The 19,061-nt window shown below is 42.3% G+C and overlaps 1 protein-coding gene across 1 annotated transcript in view; it reads left to right on the forward strand.

The window, feature by feature from the left end:
- Positions 1–19,061, forward strand: part of OBSCN (obscurin, cytoskeletal calmodulin and titin-interacting RhoGEF) — a 175,207-nt gene that overhangs the window by 12,643 nt on the left and 143,503 nt on the right. The window contains exons 4-12 of the mRNA XM_032182181.1: positions 1,666–1,968; positions 3,023–3,289; positions 3,978–4,253; positions 8,959–9,231; positions 11,483–11,758; positions 12,493–12,765; positions 13,450–13,725; positions 14,334–14,609; positions 18,167–18,442. Coding sequence (XP_032038072.1) covers positions 1,666–1,968; positions 3,023–3,289; positions 3,978–4,253; positions 8,959–9,231; positions 11,483–11,758; positions 12,493–12,765; positions 13,450–13,725; positions 14,334–14,609; positions 18,167–18,442 — 2,496 coding nt within the window. The remainder of the gene's footprint in view (positions 1–1,665; positions 1,969–3,022; positions 3,290–3,977; positions 4,254–8,958; positions 9,232–11,482; positions 11,759–12,492; positions 12,766–13,449; positions 13,726–14,333; positions 14,610–18,166; positions 18,443–19,061) is intronic.

Here is a 19,061-nt window from a genome sequence, read left to right on the forward strand (position 1 = left end):
TAGCTGGATGAGATTGTTGTTGTGGATGAGATTGTTGTTAGCTGTTTAATGCCATTCACCAGACAAGAAATGTTTATATATTGGTTGCTCAGGATTGTGTGTTATTACTATGCATGTTTTGCAGATGGGTAAACTGAGGCAGAGAGCAGCTCAGATCTCCCAAACTTCAGTTTGCAGTCTAGGCTCATCACACAAGCTCCCTCTTTAGTCTTGAATACTTGAGAATCTGCAATGTGCAACTCATTGCCCCTGCCTCACACACCTTTAAGCTGGGATGTGTTGCTCCTGAGTGTGCTGTTCTCTGTAGGATTGCAGCTGGAGTCTGGATGGCTGACTTAAACCAGACAGCTGACTTTCAAATAGCCAGAATTAAACAAAATGAGTCATTTACTGGGTCAGTAATCTGTAACTAGAGCACATTAGATAATTCCTAGCCTCTTGTCCATGTCAGTGGAAGCACATAGAGAAGGATTTTAGCCTTCTCTACAGGAGCAATAAGAGGGTGAACGTAAATCTTTGCTATGCAATTACCTGCAGGAATAAATCTGTCATATGTGACCTCAGGTACCACAAAATAGCCACATCTCCTTGGCTGTAGGGTCCCCCAGTGGGACATGCCTTTTGCATCATCTCCTCTCAAAGTTAATTCCCCGACCCCAAAAGCTGGCTCTGCACAGATTACTAAAACACCTTTCCTGACAGAGGTCCCTGCTGATGGCTATCACTCTTGGGAGGGAAAATTTACAGAAGGCTGTCTGTGTGGCATGAAATTCAGAGGCAGAACAGATTCCCAGATGAAAGTGGCTGCAGAGATCAGCCAAGCCTGTGTAACCCACAACTGAGACCTCCGTGAGACAGTGTGATTCCAAAACCCTTGCACTCTTTATTCATGTGTACCTTTTATCTCTGAAACATCCCAGTCATTTAGCTGGTCTGTGTTTAAGCCTGTTAGAACCTAGTTCTGGTTCGGTTGAAGTTCTGACAGCAGATGAATCCCAGTAGGCTGGCAGTATTACTGCAGGTCAATGCCCTGTTCAACAAATGACATGTAGTAGGCAGGTGGATGAAGGGTAAAATCACATTGATGTCCCATTTTTTTTGTTTGGATTCACACTAGGGAAGTGGAAGAGGAGTTCAGTGCATACAATTTTGGACAATTTCTGATGGTGATTTTATCCCTCTTCTGAGTGAAAATAACATACTGAGCCTCAGTCTGCTTTATCCAGGAGCTGCATAGGAGGTGGCATGGGCCTGTATCTAGCGCTGAAGGCTTAAGCCCATGAGTTGTTCATAGTAACCTCTGTGTAATGCAACCTAAAAGGATCTTCCATCCATTCTCTTGCTTTTCCACATCACACTAAGGTTTTACGGATGTTTATTAACCTGGGGCAGCCTTTAGACCAGTGGAAGCTCTAGTTTTCCTCAGTGAGACACAGTGGCTTTTTCACTCCAACATTTGGAGTACCCATTCTTGGAGGTTTTGGAGTCCACATCCCTGGAAGTATTTCAGAGATGTGTAGGCGTGGCAGTAGGGGACATGGTTTAGTGACGGGACTCAGTAGGTCAGTTTGATGGCTGAACTTGATGATCTTGACAGTCTTCTGCAACCTAAATGATTCTATAATAAATTTCTTGCCTTTTTTTTTTTTTTTTTTTTCTGTGCAGCTCCCAAGAAGCCTCCCACACAGCCCCCAGTTGACCCTGTGGTGAAAAATAAAACAGAAACCTCAGTGACGCTAGGATGGTCCCCTCCGAAGCTGGACCGCCCCATTCCAATCGACGGCTACGTAGTGGAACGCAAGAAACTAACTGGCTTTACCTGGGTGAGGTGCCACGAGTCTCATGTCCCTGTCCCCGAGTTCACGGTGAGCAATCTGGCAGAAGAGGCTGATTACCAGTTCCGAGTGTCTGCAGTCAACGCATATGGACAGAGCCCGTATCTGGAATTCCCGGGGAGCATGCATCTCGGTGAGCACAAAACCCCCAGAGAAATGGGTCAGCCTGTGCTGACCTGCCACGTTGGTGCTCTAAAGACATTTCCCATGTTTTTGAGAAGTACAGAGCAGCAGCACTCCAAAGGCTTTTTCCTTCGCTTCTAGCTCTCCTACCTCATTTCAACGTCTGCCCATCACTAAAATGGTGCAAGTTGGGTTTCTGTGATATAGCTGTGAATATGGTTATATTCCAATATCTCACACCAGGCTGTGTGAGAGGCAGAGCTCTCTGTAATGGATCTTCAGCCTGGAAGTTCTAGAGAAACTCTAGAAGCTCTTCTAGAGCTTGTGTAAAAGGAAAAATAAAGGTGTACTTATGATTTAATCTTCAGTATATGAATTAGGTACTGAAATTGCACCTAAAGAATGTTTCTGTGATGATCATATGGTCCTAAAAAACAGGTTTCTATTGGTCTCTCTATAGTCTCAGAGTTACTATGAGAAATATGGGTATTTTACTTTATTTCTAGGGTACCAGTATGCCACAGAATTATGTATAGTGGGATTGTCTCTTCCTTTGATTTGTTCTACTGAGCAATATCTACTTAGACCCAGATCACACTCTGTCTTGTTATTGTGTCATTCTTTTCCCTAGCTGACCACCTATGCCTGAGCTTCCCTAGAATATCTAAAAGTAATTAGTGTTCTGCCGAAGATCCTTTTAAAATCTAAGAATAATATTTCTTATTAAAGAAATAGCACGCTTGCTAGGGATCCTGGGTGGTTCAGGATGCCTAGCAAGTGTTACATCTGTCATGCCTTTAAAGACAGTAGGGAAAAAATAAGTAAAATATATTTGTTGTTCTATCTGTGCAGGAAACAGGATTTAATCTAGTGCCACAGGTCAGTTAATGGCAGACATAGAAATCAAATCCCATTCACCAACTGTGCATTGCTTTCAGTATATGCAAGATTTTATCCTCATGTCTCGCTTACCTTGAGAACTTTGTTCTTAGGAAGGACTGTTCTCCAGCATGGCAGTCTTGTGTCTTTTGGTCTCAGACATACCAGTTGTTCTTCTTTCCCAGAACCGGTCCTGGCTGTGAAAACCCCCTTGACAACTGTTGAAGCTGTACCTGGAGGGGACGCCACGTTCACTATTGACCTCACAAAAACATGTTCTGGAACTTGGTACCTTAATGGTAAAGTCTTGCAGGAAAGTGAGACCTATATCATTAAGAGAACCCAAACTACTCACAACCTAATCATAAAGAATGTCACCAAGAACGATGATGGAGCAGAAGTGAAATTTGTTGCCAACAATGTTGATGTGAGCACCAAGATGAGAGTGAGAGGTATTTACTTTGATCGTTGTCCTTTCTTCTTCCAGTCAAGGGACAGGTGCTATGACCTGATGGTTAGAACAGGGGCTGGAGGCCTGCACTATGGCCTGGACTGTACAAAACACATGAAATTGCAGCATATGGACTAATGTGGGTCCTGGTAATGACCTAACCGTGGTAGCACAGAGTTTAGAGGGAGTCAGTCTACCTGGCTGCTTGGTATCTGAACTAGACTGCTTAATGTCAGCTTGGGAATTTCTGCAGCTCCCAACCATCAGTCAGTAGATTCAGTTACCAGATAAACTGCTGAATCTCTAAACTGGTAATTTCAGCTCCAGGTTTGGCTAGATTTTCTGGCTGTAGTGGAATCATTCAAAAGTAAAGGAGCATTACTATCTGTATCTACTAGTATTGCATAGCAAAAGGTAATGAATAAAATGTTTCTTACGTAAGGAAGTGCTTGGCTTTGGGTGAAAATGTCTGCAGAAGCACGTTTAGAGTATTGTTAATCAGTAGAAAGATGTGCATTTTTTCTCAGTGAATCTGAAAGAAAAAAAAAGATTAAATCTCCTGAAATGGGAAAAAAATTGTGAGGGCAGGAACAGGAACTAACACTTTTTCAAAGGTCTTGCAGCAAACACATATCAGGGACATGCTAGCCTGATATAACTTGAAATAATGAGGCCTTTGTTCCTGACAGGTGCTGCAGTGAGATTTACCAACAAGAGCAGAGATATAGAAAAGGTCTCTGCTCGGCTGCGTGAGGAAGCCAAGCTTCAGGCTGAGCTTTCAGACACAGACACTACTGTGAAGTGGATGAAGGATGGGAAAGAACTCAAGGCCAGTGAAAAATACGAACTTCAAGCTGTGGGGAAGAAGCACATCCTGAAAATTCACAACATTGCAACAGAGGATGCTGGAATTTATCAGTGCGTCTGCGAAGGGGATAAAATGGTCTTTCAGCTTTCAGTGAAAGGTATGTGACTGGGCTGCTTTGCATGAAAGGCCTGTTCCTGACCAACAGTCTTCAAGGGGCAGAAAGGGAGTGCACCAGAGGTGGTGGCATGAGCTGCTGGAACTGAGGGTTGTCTTAACTTCCCATCGGCATCTAGTGTTGACAATGTCTAAGATCCCAGAGTAGGAGAATTTGGGAGTGAATATAGCATGTAACACCATCTCGGTGGTAAGAGCTGTTTTCACTCAAACTGGCATCTTGAAATTCTGCAGGGTTTATTTCATAAGCTTAAATTGTAGGTAGTGAAAAGGTGAAGAAACTCAGCCATGGAGGCAGGTCATGGTGCCATCTCTGCCCTTTGCTTGCTATGTGATGTTGGGCACATCACTCAGGAGGTAGTTCAGCTCTGATTAAAGGTGAAGGGACCAAGGTAATCTTGGCACCGTTTTTTTGGCAGTTTTTTGTTTTTTCATTTGTTTGTTTGTCAGTACCCTGGCAAATAAGAACAGACATTTCCAGGGCATGGTTGAATGGCTTGACTCATTGCTATTTGCAGGGTGTTCAGATAGAGGGCTGTGTGGAACAAACAGCAAAATATGATTTCCTTTATATCATAGAATCATAGAATACCCTGAGTTGGAAGGGAACCATAAGAATTGTTAAATCCATCTCTGGACTCCACACAGGGCAACCTAAGAGTTAAACCACGTATCTAAGAGCAATGCCTGAATGCTTCTTGAACTCGGGCAGACTTGATGCTGTGACGAGGGCAGCTCTGGGTGCAGAACCTTTCCCTAAAACCCATCCTGACCCTCCCCTGTCCCAGCTCCATGCCGTTCCCTCGGGTCCTGTTGCTGTCCCCAGAGAGCAGAGCTCAGCGCCTGCCCCTCCGCTCCCCTCGTGAGGGAGCTGCAGGCTGCCATGAGTTCTCCCCTCAGTCTCCTCTGCTCTGGGCTGAACAAACCATGTATTAATGCTTCCTGTTTGACAGATCTGAACCAGTTCAATTTTACAGCTCCCTGTTGTTCAGGTGTTCCCACCTTCATGGCTGTACTTTCCTTACTGCATGCTGTCTCTGTAGCTGGCAGGCCCAGTGACTATACAACCACCCTCAGAGAAAGGTGTGGAGTCCCGAAACTTTTCTCTGAAACCAGTGGAATGAAACTTTTGTCTCGCAATCCTTCCCATCTGTGCAAGCTTTTATGAACTAGTTCAACGGAGAACTTTGTCTGCCTTGAACAGGACCAGAATTTGGCTAAAAAGCACCAGGTCCATGGACCTGGTGTCTCCTGAAGTTGTCTGCTGAAGTTCAGAGTATAAAGCCTGACTCCAGGACAGTCTAGTCCATTATCAGACATCATTTGGGGTGTGTTCAGTAGCTATTTTGATTTAAACTTGCAAATTCACTTTGTAGAGACATTTGATTTCTTTGTTCTGTTCCGTAATCCATCCCTAAGATACAGGAGAAATCAAGGAAAAGATGGGAGAAAGAGCAACCTAACTTTTCTGCTATTCTCTTAGGATTGCTACAAGAGGTGATGTAAATAGCATTTTTTTTTTTTATTTTTTTTATGACAGTGATGCAAAATTTGAAAGAGGATAAGACCTCTGAAGAGTTACAGGGGTTTTTACCTAGCTGTCATTCTGTCATTTAATACAAAGTAGTAAAAAGATGGTTAAATTTTCTGCCCAGGTACCTGTTTTGCTGAAGGTTATAGGTCTGATCTCTGAGATCAGTGTGCTGGGCGTTGGTTGCATTAAGTGAGAATCCTTTGTGTACTCCATAGAAAGATTTGCTGTTTTGTCCTAAATCTTCAGGACTGCTTGCAGATTACAGTAATACAAAGGCACCTTCTTCCCAGCAATGACTACATTGAGTACGTATGAGGCTCTTCTCCATCATACTCTACTGGCTTGTCACACTAATTCATCTCTAGAAACAACAAAACCCTGGAGTAATTTTTTTTGGCATTGGAATTAATAATCATATTGGCATTGGAAAACTTACTTTCTTGGTTATTCTCAAAAGGCAAACTCAAAAGAGACCTGAAGACTGCTGAAAAAAAAAAAAAAAAAAGAAAGATTGAAAAATGGGACTAAATTTATGGAGTAGGAACTTTCTGTCTACACTTGGCAGCTGTTCTTAATTTTGGTTTTCTTCTCCCTCTCTGCCTCTTTAGCATAATTCTTCACACTGGCAGATCTACCCACGGATTTAATTGAATTAGTTGATGGACATGTCTATGTGCTTTTCACTGTAACGTGACCATCAAATGAGTAATGAATGCTATTATTTTAAAATCTGTGTTGGCAAGCTGTGACTTAAATGTCTGCTGTTTGTAGCTTGATTACTAGAGAATCAGCTTTGATACATTTCATACTTGCAGCATGAGGCTCACAAAACTAGTTCCCATGTCATGCTGCCCCACGATTTCACTTTCCAGCATTGCCACCTTTGTTCTTCCTGTAAATCAGATGCAGCTAGCTGGTAAATCATTTGATTTGCAGGTCAGCTGGGTCTAGCACACGGGCATCACGCGGCTGCTGAGAGGCCTCTGTGTCAAGCTGCTGCCAGAGGTGTGCCACATGCTGGGCTTGATGCCCAAAAAGCTCCGCTAGAAGGTGCACTTGCCATTTATCACTGCAGTCCCTACACTGCTGTGACACTTCACGTGCCAGACGTCCTCTGACACACGACCTCCTGCGTCAAAACGGGACATCTGAGAAGTTTCTTTCAGCCTGCCGTGGCTGTAGTTTTTTATTCTAGTCTTCTAAGTAATGGAAAAATGCATGAACAAACCAATTTTCCTGTTCTTCCTCCCAAACCTTTTAATCCATACAAGTTCCGGTAATGCTGGTGGAGAGGTGGAGATCTCAACAGCATTCAGCCTCCACAGGCTTCATGGGCATAGGAGTTGGGTAGAAGAGAGACACTGTGTTGTTGTCCTGCTGAAGGGAAAGCAGCACCATCCTGAGTCTCTAGAGAAACCACTGGAAGAAGAACCCCAGATAAACCAATAAGAACTGGGGCTTCGTTGTTTAAATGTATCTGGTATGACTTCTTTACCCATAGAAAATGCTGCACTAGACTTACTGAACCCCAAAAAACAGGGCTGGTAGCAACCCTGCTCCAGCCCTCTGGTCATCCACTTGGCCTCCTCTGGACTTGCTCAAGTGCGGGCTCCAGGTGGGGTCTCACAAGAGCTGAGCAGGCCTGCCCAGGTCCCTCTGGGTGGCATCCCTTCCCTCCAGTATCACACAGCTTGGTATTGTCAGCAAACCTGTTGAGTGCACTCAATCCAACTGTCCGTATCACCAACAAAGATGTTAAATAGAACTGGTCCCAGTACTGACCCCTGGGGAACACCACTCATTGATCTCCACCTGGACATTGAGCTGTTGACCACAACTCTTTGAGTGTGACCATCCAGCCAATTCCCTACCCACTGAGTAGCCCATCCCTCAAATCCACGTCTCTCCAATTTAGAGACAAGGATATCATGGGGGACAGTGTCAAATGCCTTGCACAAGTCCAGGTAGATGATACATCTAAAGGAAGGAAACTAAATGCAAAATCCACCCTTGTTGATAAGGTCTCCTGAGGGCTTTGAGATAAGGAAAGCCCTCATGAGTTGCACCAGGAGGTAGCACAGATAATAACACCTTTGGAGCAAATCCTGTGAGAGCTGTGCTTAGCTGGTCCTGTCCCATGGACTGTATCAGCAACAAAAACCAATAACTGCATTTGCATGGACTGGGCTTATATCCAGCAGTGGTAATGTGCAGTTAGAAGGAACAGCTTCTGAAAAATGATTTTTTTAATCTGACATTATTATAGGATGGAGTTAAACATATTTACAGGATCTCAGAAACTACAGTGTACATCAGCTAGCTCTTGAGCTCCTAAAACACAGCCATTTGGTACAAATTTGTTTAATTAGTATTATGTGTGCACATTTTTGAAATTACAGAAAAAAATGCATACATAATAAAGACTTTGATTTTAGTAGCTTTGGCAGCACAGTCCCAAAAATCTGACTTAATTATATGTGCTATTTTAAAATAATACGTTAACAAGAGGTTTGAAGATTAATTCCGTTATCTAGAGTAAAGTGGGACTGTGGCTTTAGGCTAACATTTTTGGCTAGGATACTGGTGATTTTTTTGAATCTTTGCAGTCAGTGACTTGATTATTCCACTATGCATTAATAGATGCCAGATTCATCGTCTGTCTTCTGTGCTTTACTTGATTTCCAGGAAGGTTTTTTTTTTTTTCATTTCTGTCCTATGTGATATCTCCATAGATTTTTAATTTATTCTAACTTTATTTATCTAGATTATATTTTAACCTTTTTTGCAGTTGATTTCTCTGCCAGGATGTTACAATAGAATGATTGGATATCTTTCATCGCTTTCCTTCCAGTTTGCTTGTTTCAATTATTTCCTCACTTTTCCTATTTCAGGTATTTTCTTAAAGCCCAATTGCCTAGGACTTCATCTCCCTTTGGCTTAGCCTCTGTATGTTTTCTGGCTTTTGTATGTATGATTATCTGGTATATGGTTTGTAAAGGCTGAAAATTTGGCTGCTTCTGAATTAGAATCTAGTGACTACATCCATAATTATACATGGATATTTGTTCTTATGATAAATTAATACCTTATGTGCATGTTTTCTAATGTTTATGCAATTATTTACCAGCACTATGTGTCCATATTTTTGTTTCAGCACTTGCAAACTTCGTAAACAAAGAGAAAACTGGAGGAGTTATCAGGGCCATTGCTGGAAAACAAGCTGAATTTGTTTCTGAGACCTCTGAAGCCAACATCATGGTTAAGTGGTATAAAGATGGCAAAGAAATCACGGCCAGCAAGAAATTCACCATGGAAGATAAGGGGAAACTGCATAAGCTTGTGGCTTCAGCTGTGACAAAAGAAGATGAGGGAACATACACATGCAAAATTGGAGATGACACTCTTATTTTTGATTTAAAAGTCTCAGGTAATTTTGTGATCCAAGTATGGGATCAGAGTCTGTTAGGCACTCAGAACTTGATTCAAGTTACTTGTCTTGCCTTGTAGATTGCCAGGTCTTTGGACTAAGTTTTCACAGTACTATTTCAGAAACTCTGACCTTACTGTAGTCCCTTTGCAAATCCACAGTACAGGCAAATAATATAACCATGCTGTTCTATGTTCAGGTCCACTCAAGGTTTTGCTAGGGTTGGAGTCCTGACTCGAACACTCCATGTAGTGAGCAGGCTGAAAGCTACATCTGGGCTTTTAGTTTAAGGATAGCCTCAGCATTTGTATTATCCTTGAACATCCTGACTGAAGCAATTGTAAAGTCTTGCCATGGAAGTCCTGTGTCCTCCTTTGACAAGTCGGAGCTTGGAGATTTGGAGAGCTAAGCATCTCTTTTTGTTCCCAAAAGACGTTGTGATCTCTGAGATGTCTCCCCGAGGTGCTGTAAGCCCAGCCATTAGTTCATGGCATATACCCATCAGCATAAAGCACATGCTCAAGCACGCGCTTCTCAGATCAAGCCCAGAAGAATAATGCTTTTCACTGATGTGTTCCAGTTTAGGATGGAGCTGGAGTATAAAATAACACAAGAAATTATCTGTGAAATTCAACATCTGTGAAATTCTGCTGACTCAATTTCCATAGCCTGGTGTGAAGCTTTCTCTTAAAAGTGGTTTTCTGGCTTGTGTCTTGAGCCTAATTTTTCAACCCAGTCCTTAGTTATAAACTAAAACTCTACTGCAGGCTTCTCATTTTGTATCCATGTGCTGCAGTGCAATGCAATTTAAGAGAAGTAATATCTCCCTGCTTGTGACCTGTAGCAGTACATCTGAGTTCCTGTGACACTGTCCATCAGCTAACTTAAAAACTTAGCAGAGCTGATAGATTTAGCACAGCACCGGGCTTGGGATTCATAGAGGGTTTACTGAGCTAGAGGGATTGCTTCCAGCTTACAGGTGGTGTTTGCTCAAGTATTCACTCTGCATCCTGCCCCCAGTTCTGTTTGCTGTTTTTTTCCAAAACAGACAAACAAACAAACAAAAACCAAACCAGCAGCATCTGCAAAGTATCTGCGTATCCCCACAAACTTTTTGATGAACGAGGAATGAGTTACAGCCTGTTAACAAAACCTTAGCTAGGGCAACTTCCAACTTGTTTCACATGTCACCACAAAATGTTTTCAGGTTGTTAATATGAAGTACCAAACAGTCATGATATGGTCTTTGGGCAGGAAAACAATCTGCCTTTATGGTAATGAGTTACCCCGACAGTTTTGAATAGCAGGACTCAGGAGGGAGCATCCTTCCTTGCTCGTCTAGTTTTAAAAGAATAGATCACTCCTAATGATTACAGTTTTTAATGAAATATCTGTTTCCTGATGCCACAAACTTGTCTGTCATGGGTGTAGCATAGCAAGTGTCCTTGGTATATTTGGTGACTGAAAGCAACAGTTGCTGCTAGCAGAAATACAATACTGAGCCAAGATTGCTGGTAACTGACAGCCATCAGCTTGCTCCTCAGGCAAGGGCTGGCTTGATGGAACGAAGGCTATGAAATACCTGACGTGCTCATCAAACACTGCTTGTTAGCTTAGGGACACGGCGTGTTGAGTAGGTTTGCTCACATTTTGCAAGCAAGGTGACTGTTTCCACTTAGTTGCCTTCATTTTAACATTAGAAATACAGAGAAATAATACAGAAATACAGAAAACTGAATTGATTGAAAAGAAAAAATGGTTGGGAAAAAAAAAAAAAAAAGGCTGTCAGTAACTGGAGGGCATCTCAGCTTGATTTAAAAGATCAAAGATTGCAAAGATTTTAAAATTTCACGTATTTGACTAAAACATGCTGAATATTATTTATATACATTTATAAAAAAAAATAATTGTATACATTTATAAAATATTTACCCGGCTTCCAAACTGGAGATCATTGTGTACTAACTCTCTTAAAACTTGAGCAGCGAGTTCCCCAGTACAGATAACTCTGCTGTATCTCTGAGGGAGGACTTTTCTGACTTGTAAGGGCACCTTATTGCTGTGTCTGCTAACGCCCTGCCCTAGTTAAACTGCAGTATTACCATGCACACATCTGTACCTTTATACCTCCAGAGATGAAACTTCATCACCCAACTGTGACTAGCAATAACAATCAGTTGTAACTATATCTTAACATTGTGCTGAATAATCCTGAATAAAGGCATAAAATTATTTCTCCTTTTCTTGTCAGATGAAGCTGTTAATTTTGTCAACAAGCCCAAAACAACTCCAGAAATATCAGTCAGTCCTTCTGAAAACCTTGAGCTTGTGTGTGAGGTGTCGGCTGCAAGTGGAACTGTCATATGGAAGAAGGATCAAACTGAGGTGAAGCAGGACCAGAGGACAACAATCATCTCTCAGGGGACACACCGCAAGCTCATCATCAAAAATGTGACACTGCAAGACCAAGGGAGCTATACCTGTGAAACAAAGAACGACAAAGTAACATTCCAAGTCAAAGTCAGAGGTGAGAAAATGCCCAAAATTCCAAAGATCAAGGAATACTCAGAATAATACTCCGAATAAAGATAAAAAAATACTTGGAAACAAGGAATACATTTGGAATAATATCTGACAGTTGGAGAATGATCTTAAAACCTCTCTGGGTACAATATTTCAGCTGTAGGACTTGATGTGCAGTCAAGTATCACAGTTTTTTACACACACTTTTAGTTGTAACTTCAAGAAATGATAGACAAGGAGGTTACTTCTGCACCTCTCGCAGTCAGCTGGTGTGTCTGCAGAAACACTCCTGCAGAATTACAGTGCAAGGTGATAGCAGAGGTGCAGGGGTAAATAAAAGGGAAGGGGGGGGTGTTGAAGAGCACTGATTAGATGGAGAATTGCTAAATTTAAGTGACTCAGATAGGTGAAAAAAACATGGGTGATTCCTAGATATGAGGGCTGTTCCTTTCTTATTCGCTGGAAGCTGAGAGAAATATCAGAAGAGAAAAAGAGGAGGGTTCAGGCAGTGCATATTGGTGCCTCAGGTCCAACTCTGTGCTTGAATTTTTTAACATTGTCCCACAGTTCCCACACACCCATCATTTACCAGTGGAAAAGCAGAGAAGGTGCTTTCCTGCCCTAATGGGCCAGCACTTGCTCTGTTAGGGGCAAGTACAGTGAAATAGGGGGAACTTGAATAAGCACTGGAGAAGACTACTGCAAAAAAACTGTGTGACTGTTGTGGTATTCTTGCAGAGAAAGATGTGTTTACAAACAAGGACAAGGTACAAAAGGAGGTGAAGGCTGCACTGACACAAAATGCCACACTGAGCTGCGAGGTGGCCCAGGAGAAGACCGATGTGAAATGGTACAAGGAGGGGAAGCTGATCACGTCGAGCAAGAAGTTCAAGGTGGAGTCGGAGGGCAAATCTCGTCGGCTGGTGGTGAGTGAGGTGGAGAAGAAAGATGCTGGGGAATACACCTGCGAGGCTGCTGGCCAGAAACTGACCTTCAAGATTGTTGTCACAGGTAGGAGAGATGTTTCTTATCACGGAATGGCCCATGAGTCTCCTTTGGTACAGACCAGAATAAATCACTTTCTATGCTCCAGTGACTGGGTAGCATAGATCTTCACTGAGGTAGTGACAGAGATCAGGCAATCAGCTGGTGTGCATTCACTGTCACACAGACACTTATAGCTTGGTGTCCTCATCTGTAACCTGAATCTCACTTAACCAACCTTGCTGTTTTCTGACTACCTGGTAAAGGAAAAGCAAACAATGATATGTGCGGTTGTGATTTATGGGGATGAAGGTAGGGCCAGCTCCCACATCTGTTGGAAAATAGATCTGGAAGCCGGTTCAAGAAGACACCTAGAATGGACAAGGCTTATGTATGAGTAACAGTGGCAGATAAGATCAGATAACTACGTGTGCATTACATTATGGAGCAACAAGACAGATATCCTGTGCATCCACTGAGATAGGAAGAACCTGAACTCTTAAGGCATTGCAACATTTTGCTCAGCAACAGTGTTGTGTTGCCCTCAGACTGTACACGGGGTCTGAGGTGTATCTCAACTGAGTGTGGGGACCATTCTGAAATGACAGAGCTGTGTGAAACTTTCCTAAGCAGAATTTTGTATTAAGTTGTGAAAACTATGGACAGCACGAACATACCTGTGCATTTTAATTTGCGTCTCCCACTCTACAGAAGTAGAAGAAGGTTTTATCAATAAGGACAAAGTGCAGAAGGAGGTGAAAGCTGCACTAACAGAAAATGCCACGCTGAGCTGTGAGGTGGCCCAGGAGAAGACCGACGTGAAATGGTACAAGGAAGGGAAGCTGATCACATCGAGCAAGAAGTTCAAGGTGGAGTCGGAGGGCAAATCTCGTCGGCTGGTGGTGAGTGAGGTGGAGAAGAAAGATGCTGGGGAATACACCTGTGAGGCTGCTGGCCAGAAACTGACCTTCAAAATTGTGGTCACAGGTAAGGGAAGATACTTTGTCCCATCCTTTCTATTTGTAGAACATTTACAAAAATGATTATTATTCTGTAAGTGTTTTTTTCCAGTGACACTTCAAATTTTTGGAGAATGTCATGGGGATGACTTAGCTCTGATAGGGAAAAGCAAGAAAGTGTTCCAGGTACAGTTCTGAGGCAGTTCCATCCTTTAAAAAGTTTAGGAGTTTGCCTTCACTGTGGGAACAGGGCCATAAAAAGGAAGGTTCTGATTGCACCTCTCCATCGCCATGTCTTGGTGCATGCAGAACAACCGAGGACATTTCAGAGCAGGGGCACAATGGTGAGCAGTAGGGTGCTTGCCCCATGTCTGCACATTTTTTGTTTGTCTTGGAAGGGCTCGTTTCAGCCTGTGGGGAGAACAGGACAGGAAGGCTTTGTGCAAGTTCAGGTCTCTAAGGCATTGGGTAAATGGAACTGAGGGAAGAAAGTGGCAGGGAGAGTCATTCAAGGTGCATTATGTACTGGGGCTCCATAGTGGGGGAAAGGATTCTATTTTCCAGTTGTCTCTCTGCCTCCTGCTCCTCTTTCAAGTGGTCTCACTAATCTCTCTCTCTCTCCCCATCTCCTCTCAGAGCCAGAAGCTGTATTTACAAACAAGGAGAAGGTGCAGAAGGAGGTGAAAGCTGCACTGACACAAAATGCCACACTGAGCTGCGAGGTGGCCCAGGAAAAGACCGACGTGAAATGGTACAAGGAGGGGAAGCTGATCATGTCGAGCAAGAAGTTCAAGGTGGAGTCGGAGGGCAAATCTCGTCGGCTGGTGGTGAGTGAGGTGGAAAAGAAAGATGCTGGGGAGTACACCTGTGAGGCTGCTGGCCAGAAACTGACTTTCAAGATTGTTGTCACAGGTATGAGAAACCCACCATTTTGGGTGATATTTCATTGCCTTTTCTTTGTGTCTAGGTGTTCTCTCCTGTTCTCCCAGTCCAAAAATACTGTAAGGCTGCCTTTTGGTGTTGGCCTAAGCTACCATTTCAGTGAGGTTGTGTCAAACTTGGCAGGTCTACTGATTACATGCAGGTATCTTGTTATCAGCCACTCAACTTCCTCCGCCTCCTTAGGGTCAGATATTGAATCTAGAGTTTTTTGCTAGGGGGCACTGACCTAAAGGACCTCTACCAGTTTGGTATTCCTTCCCTTATTTTTGCCATTCATCCATGAAAGTAACTGTTTTCTCTCCTCTTCATTTCATGTTTTCTCTGCACGACATCCTGTGTACCAAAACAGAGAATTTCTTTGATTATTCCACTGTCTGGCTGTGCAAACACATACTTGTACACTTCCTCATGACTCTACCATGAAACAGTTTTGTGAATGCTGAACAGAAGTGGGTACAGATACGTGCAACTTGAATTATGAGTTGTTTTTAACAACCTTTCATCCAGTTCTTCCCTTACCAATTTCTTCAACATCAGCTGCTTTTGGATACCTGAATGGGATTTATGCAGTTATGAGAACTGTGCAACACTGGTCTACCAATCAATATTGCAACAGTAGCATTTACAACACCCTACTTTATTGTAGCTGCATCAAGTTTTGGAAGTTGATTGTAGCATACTGCCCTAAAAATTTTCAATCTGATGCATTGCATTTGTCTGTGGTCTGTTGAATCCAAAGGAGATGACTGTTCCTTCCAAGTTCTACATCTGTAATGACCAGTCATGAGTCCAGTAATGTGTATTTCTATTTGCTTTTTTTTTTTTTTTTTTCCTATAGCAATGTGATTTGGAGTCTGAGGATTTAGCACTGAAGCAGTTCTCTTGTTCTAACTGCAGTATGGATTTCTTTGGTATCAGTAAATTTTGTGAGAGGTCTGACTGTTTCTGAATTGGCTGATAAGAAGGGCTTTTGTTTTGTTTTATTGGTTGTAGTTACACTCTGCTGTCTCTGCTCATAAGTCAGATGGCTCTCTGTTAACTTTATGGTTTTTGTTTCATATTCTGAGCTGATCAGAACAAGGAATCCATTCTCTCTCTTTCTCTCTTTCTCTCTCTTTCTTTCTCTCTTTCTCTCTTTCTCTCTTTCTCTCTTTCTCTCTTTCTCTCTTTCTCTCTTTCTCTCTTTCTCTCTTTCTCTCTTTCTCTCTTTCTCTCTTTCTCTCTTTCTCTCTTTCTCTCTTTCTCTCTTTCTCTCTTTCTATCTTTCTCTCTTTCTCTCTTTCTCTCTTTCTCTCTTTCTCTCTTTCTCTCTTTCTCTCTTTCTCTCTTTCTCTCTTTCTCTCTTTCTCTCTTTCTCTCTTTCTCTCTTTCTCTCTTTCTCTCTTTCTCTCTTTCTCTCTTTCTCTCTTTCTCTCTCTCTTTCTTTCTCTCTTTCTTTCTCTCTTTCTCTTTCTTTCTCTCTTTCTCTTTCTTTCTCTCTTTCTTTCTCTCTCTCTCTCTCTTTCTTTCCAAATTTCCTTCTTTCTTTATTTCTGAATTTCTTTCTTTCCGAATTTCTTTTTTTCTGAATTTCTTTCTGATTTTTTTTATTTCTTTCTGAATTTCTTTCTTTCTTTCCGAATTTCTTTCTTTCTTTCTGAATTTCTTTCTTTCCGAATTTCTTTCGGCATTGAACATACTGGACCTTAATCCTGGCTGAGGTCTGGCATTTTATCAGCTATGTAGAGGAGCAACTGCACTCTGAGTCTACTGACTTTCCTGCTTGCACATATGTTGGAGACCTGAAGTCCTTGCAGGGCATAGCTTGCGTTCTGTTCCCTTGTAAAGGTTGCAGTCTTTCTGCTCTCCCTGTCCTGGGGCATCCCACTCCCTGAGTCTTCAGCGTGCAATGTACAACTGCTCCTATAGCACAAAGCTTTGCTGCTGCCCTGTCAGCCATCAGCTGTTACTCTCCCCACACCTCATGGTGTACATAGGGTATGATTTGAGGGCCTTGGGATCTTTATCACGAGCTGTATAGCTCATGCTTTTGGCTCAGGAAATTGCCAGTTTCAGTGGAGGATGGATTACAGTAAGGCTAGGTTTGAGAGACATCTGTCACACAACATGGACATTGATGGAAAGACCGTGGCATGGATTGGAATAAACCAAGTTCATCCTCAGCTGCTGAAGCCAGCTCATACATTACTGCATGGGTGAAGATAGGAAACGCAGAACTGTAAGGCTTTTACACTTGAATTTCACTAGCTGAGGGCTATTCTTAGCTGTTTGCCTCAGAAACCAAGGGATTTCAGTTCTCTTTCAAACTGGGTGACTTCATGGCGGCACAAGGTAATTTAACACCTTTCCCTCTCTGTCGTAAGTGGAGAGCGCTTGCCTAGCTACTGTTGCTGTATTGCTCATGTGTACCACTGTAATGTGACGTGCAAGCCCAGCACTCACTGGAAAATGATCTAGTGTGAAAGTCAGGAGGGGATTATGAGTACTCTTTGAGTGGTTGGCTCTTTCGCTGCAGAAGTCCTCGTCTTACTAGATTATCCCAAAGTGCAATGGCTTTCTGAATCTTAATTTATCCTCTTACCACTGCATTCAGAAAGCTTTTCAGGGTTCCTGTATTCCAGGGTTCCACTGGTAGCACAAACCCATCCATTTTAAGGACAGCCTGAAGTTTAGATTCTTAGTGTTGAATATTGGGATGCAACTATGGCCCTTTAGCTTATCATAAAAAACACACAAAGTGCTGCACACGTTAGAGACTGAGATAAAAGTGTAGTAAAAAGAGTTGGTTCTGCAATCTCATTATCTAAAGATTCATGATATACACTGAAATTCTTATCAAAAGGATACACAATATCCTTTTGATGCCCACTCCATTTGTTGAGACAGAAGTTCCAAAGGGAACTGTGGAAGAAAGTGTCTTTAAACAATTCATTTTGCCTGTGTTAATTATTGAGAGAAAATTCCCTCAGTCAGTTTTCAGAAAAGTCAGAGGTTTCCAAGTACAGAAAATTGTATTTTATGCATAAAACTGAGCTATGAAAATTAACTTAAGCCAAGTACTTTTCCATATTAAGAACTGTATCTTTATAATTTCCTTGGAATTAAGTTAAAAGATATTTTCTGAAAAATACCCAGTCTTAACCTGACATACTCAGATGCTGGTAAATTCCTGTAAATAATGTGATAGTGAAGTCTGCGATTCATAATTGGGTTGTATTTGGCTAAACTCAAATGTAGACTGTAGCAATATGAAAAAAACACAAAGGTGAAGATTTATCTTTGCCTTCATTAGAAGAAATTTGAAAATGAGGAGTTACAGCTGTTTGAAAAGAATAGTTAGAGAGACAGAATGATTATGAGGACTGTCTGTAGAGGTTGTATTATAATGTATGATAAACACATCTGTAAAGCAATGTTCCTTACAAGAAATTGTCCTATACAATGTGTATACAAAATATGTATAATATCTTCCAGTCACAAGCTATTTGTATCTTACATATATTTTCTCTAACATTTCCAAATACCAGAGCCAGAAGCTGTATTCACAAACAAAGACAAAGTGCAGAAGGAGGTGAAAGCTGCACTGACACAAAATGCCATGCTGAGCTGCGAGGTGGCCCAGGAGAAGACCGACGTGAAATGGTACAAGGAGGGGAAGCTGATCACGTCGAGCAAGAAGTTCAAGGTGGAGTCGGAGGGCAAATCTCGTCGGCTGGTGGTGAGTGAGGTAGAGAAGAAAGATGCTGGGGAATACACCTGTGAGGCTGCTGGCCAGAAACTGACCTTCAAGATTGTTGTCACAGGTAGGAGAGAGATTCTCTCAGTACTGTTTCCTATCGTGATTAATTGCTGCCTTCAACATATTCTGAGTTTATATGCACCCTGCAGCTTTATTTTATTTGTCATTTTACAAAACTGAGTTTGATTCACAATGTGGTAGATGCATCTTACCTCTTTCTATCTGTTCCCAAGATGGACATAAGATTTGGTTCAGACGCCTGCATGTAGGCTTCCAGTTATTCCTGAAACATTCTGGAGATCCCTGGCTGACATCCAGCTGACCTACTAGAAATGGGCAGCTTTCCCGAGAGTCCCTGGTGTATCTCCCAGCCTCATGAAGACATCTTGGGTGAACAGGGTGTGTCAAATTGCCCAAGACACCAGTATGTGGGCAACTGAAATGCGGTCCTCGTCAGTGCAGTCTATGAAGTGACCATTGACAGAGTCACCCCTGACTACAGCAGAGTTTCCAGTAGCACAGTCTCACTGTGAAATCTAAGCTTAGGTGTCTTAATCTGGGAGCTGAGACCAGCTCTACCTCCTGGGTAGCTAAAGTTAAGGGAATCTCTGTCCTGATGTCAGATTCCTAATTGCTGAGAATCATCAGTGGCTTCTGGATCTTGGTAACATAAACCTTTTTTA

Source organism: Aythya fuligula, chromosome 2 (assembly GCF_009819795.1).
Source record: "Aythya fuligula isolate bAytFul2 chromosome 2, bAytFul2.pri, whole genome shotgun sequence".
Lineage (NCBI taxonomy): Eukaryota > Metazoa > Chordata > Aves > Anseriformes > Anatidae > Aythya > Aythya fuligula.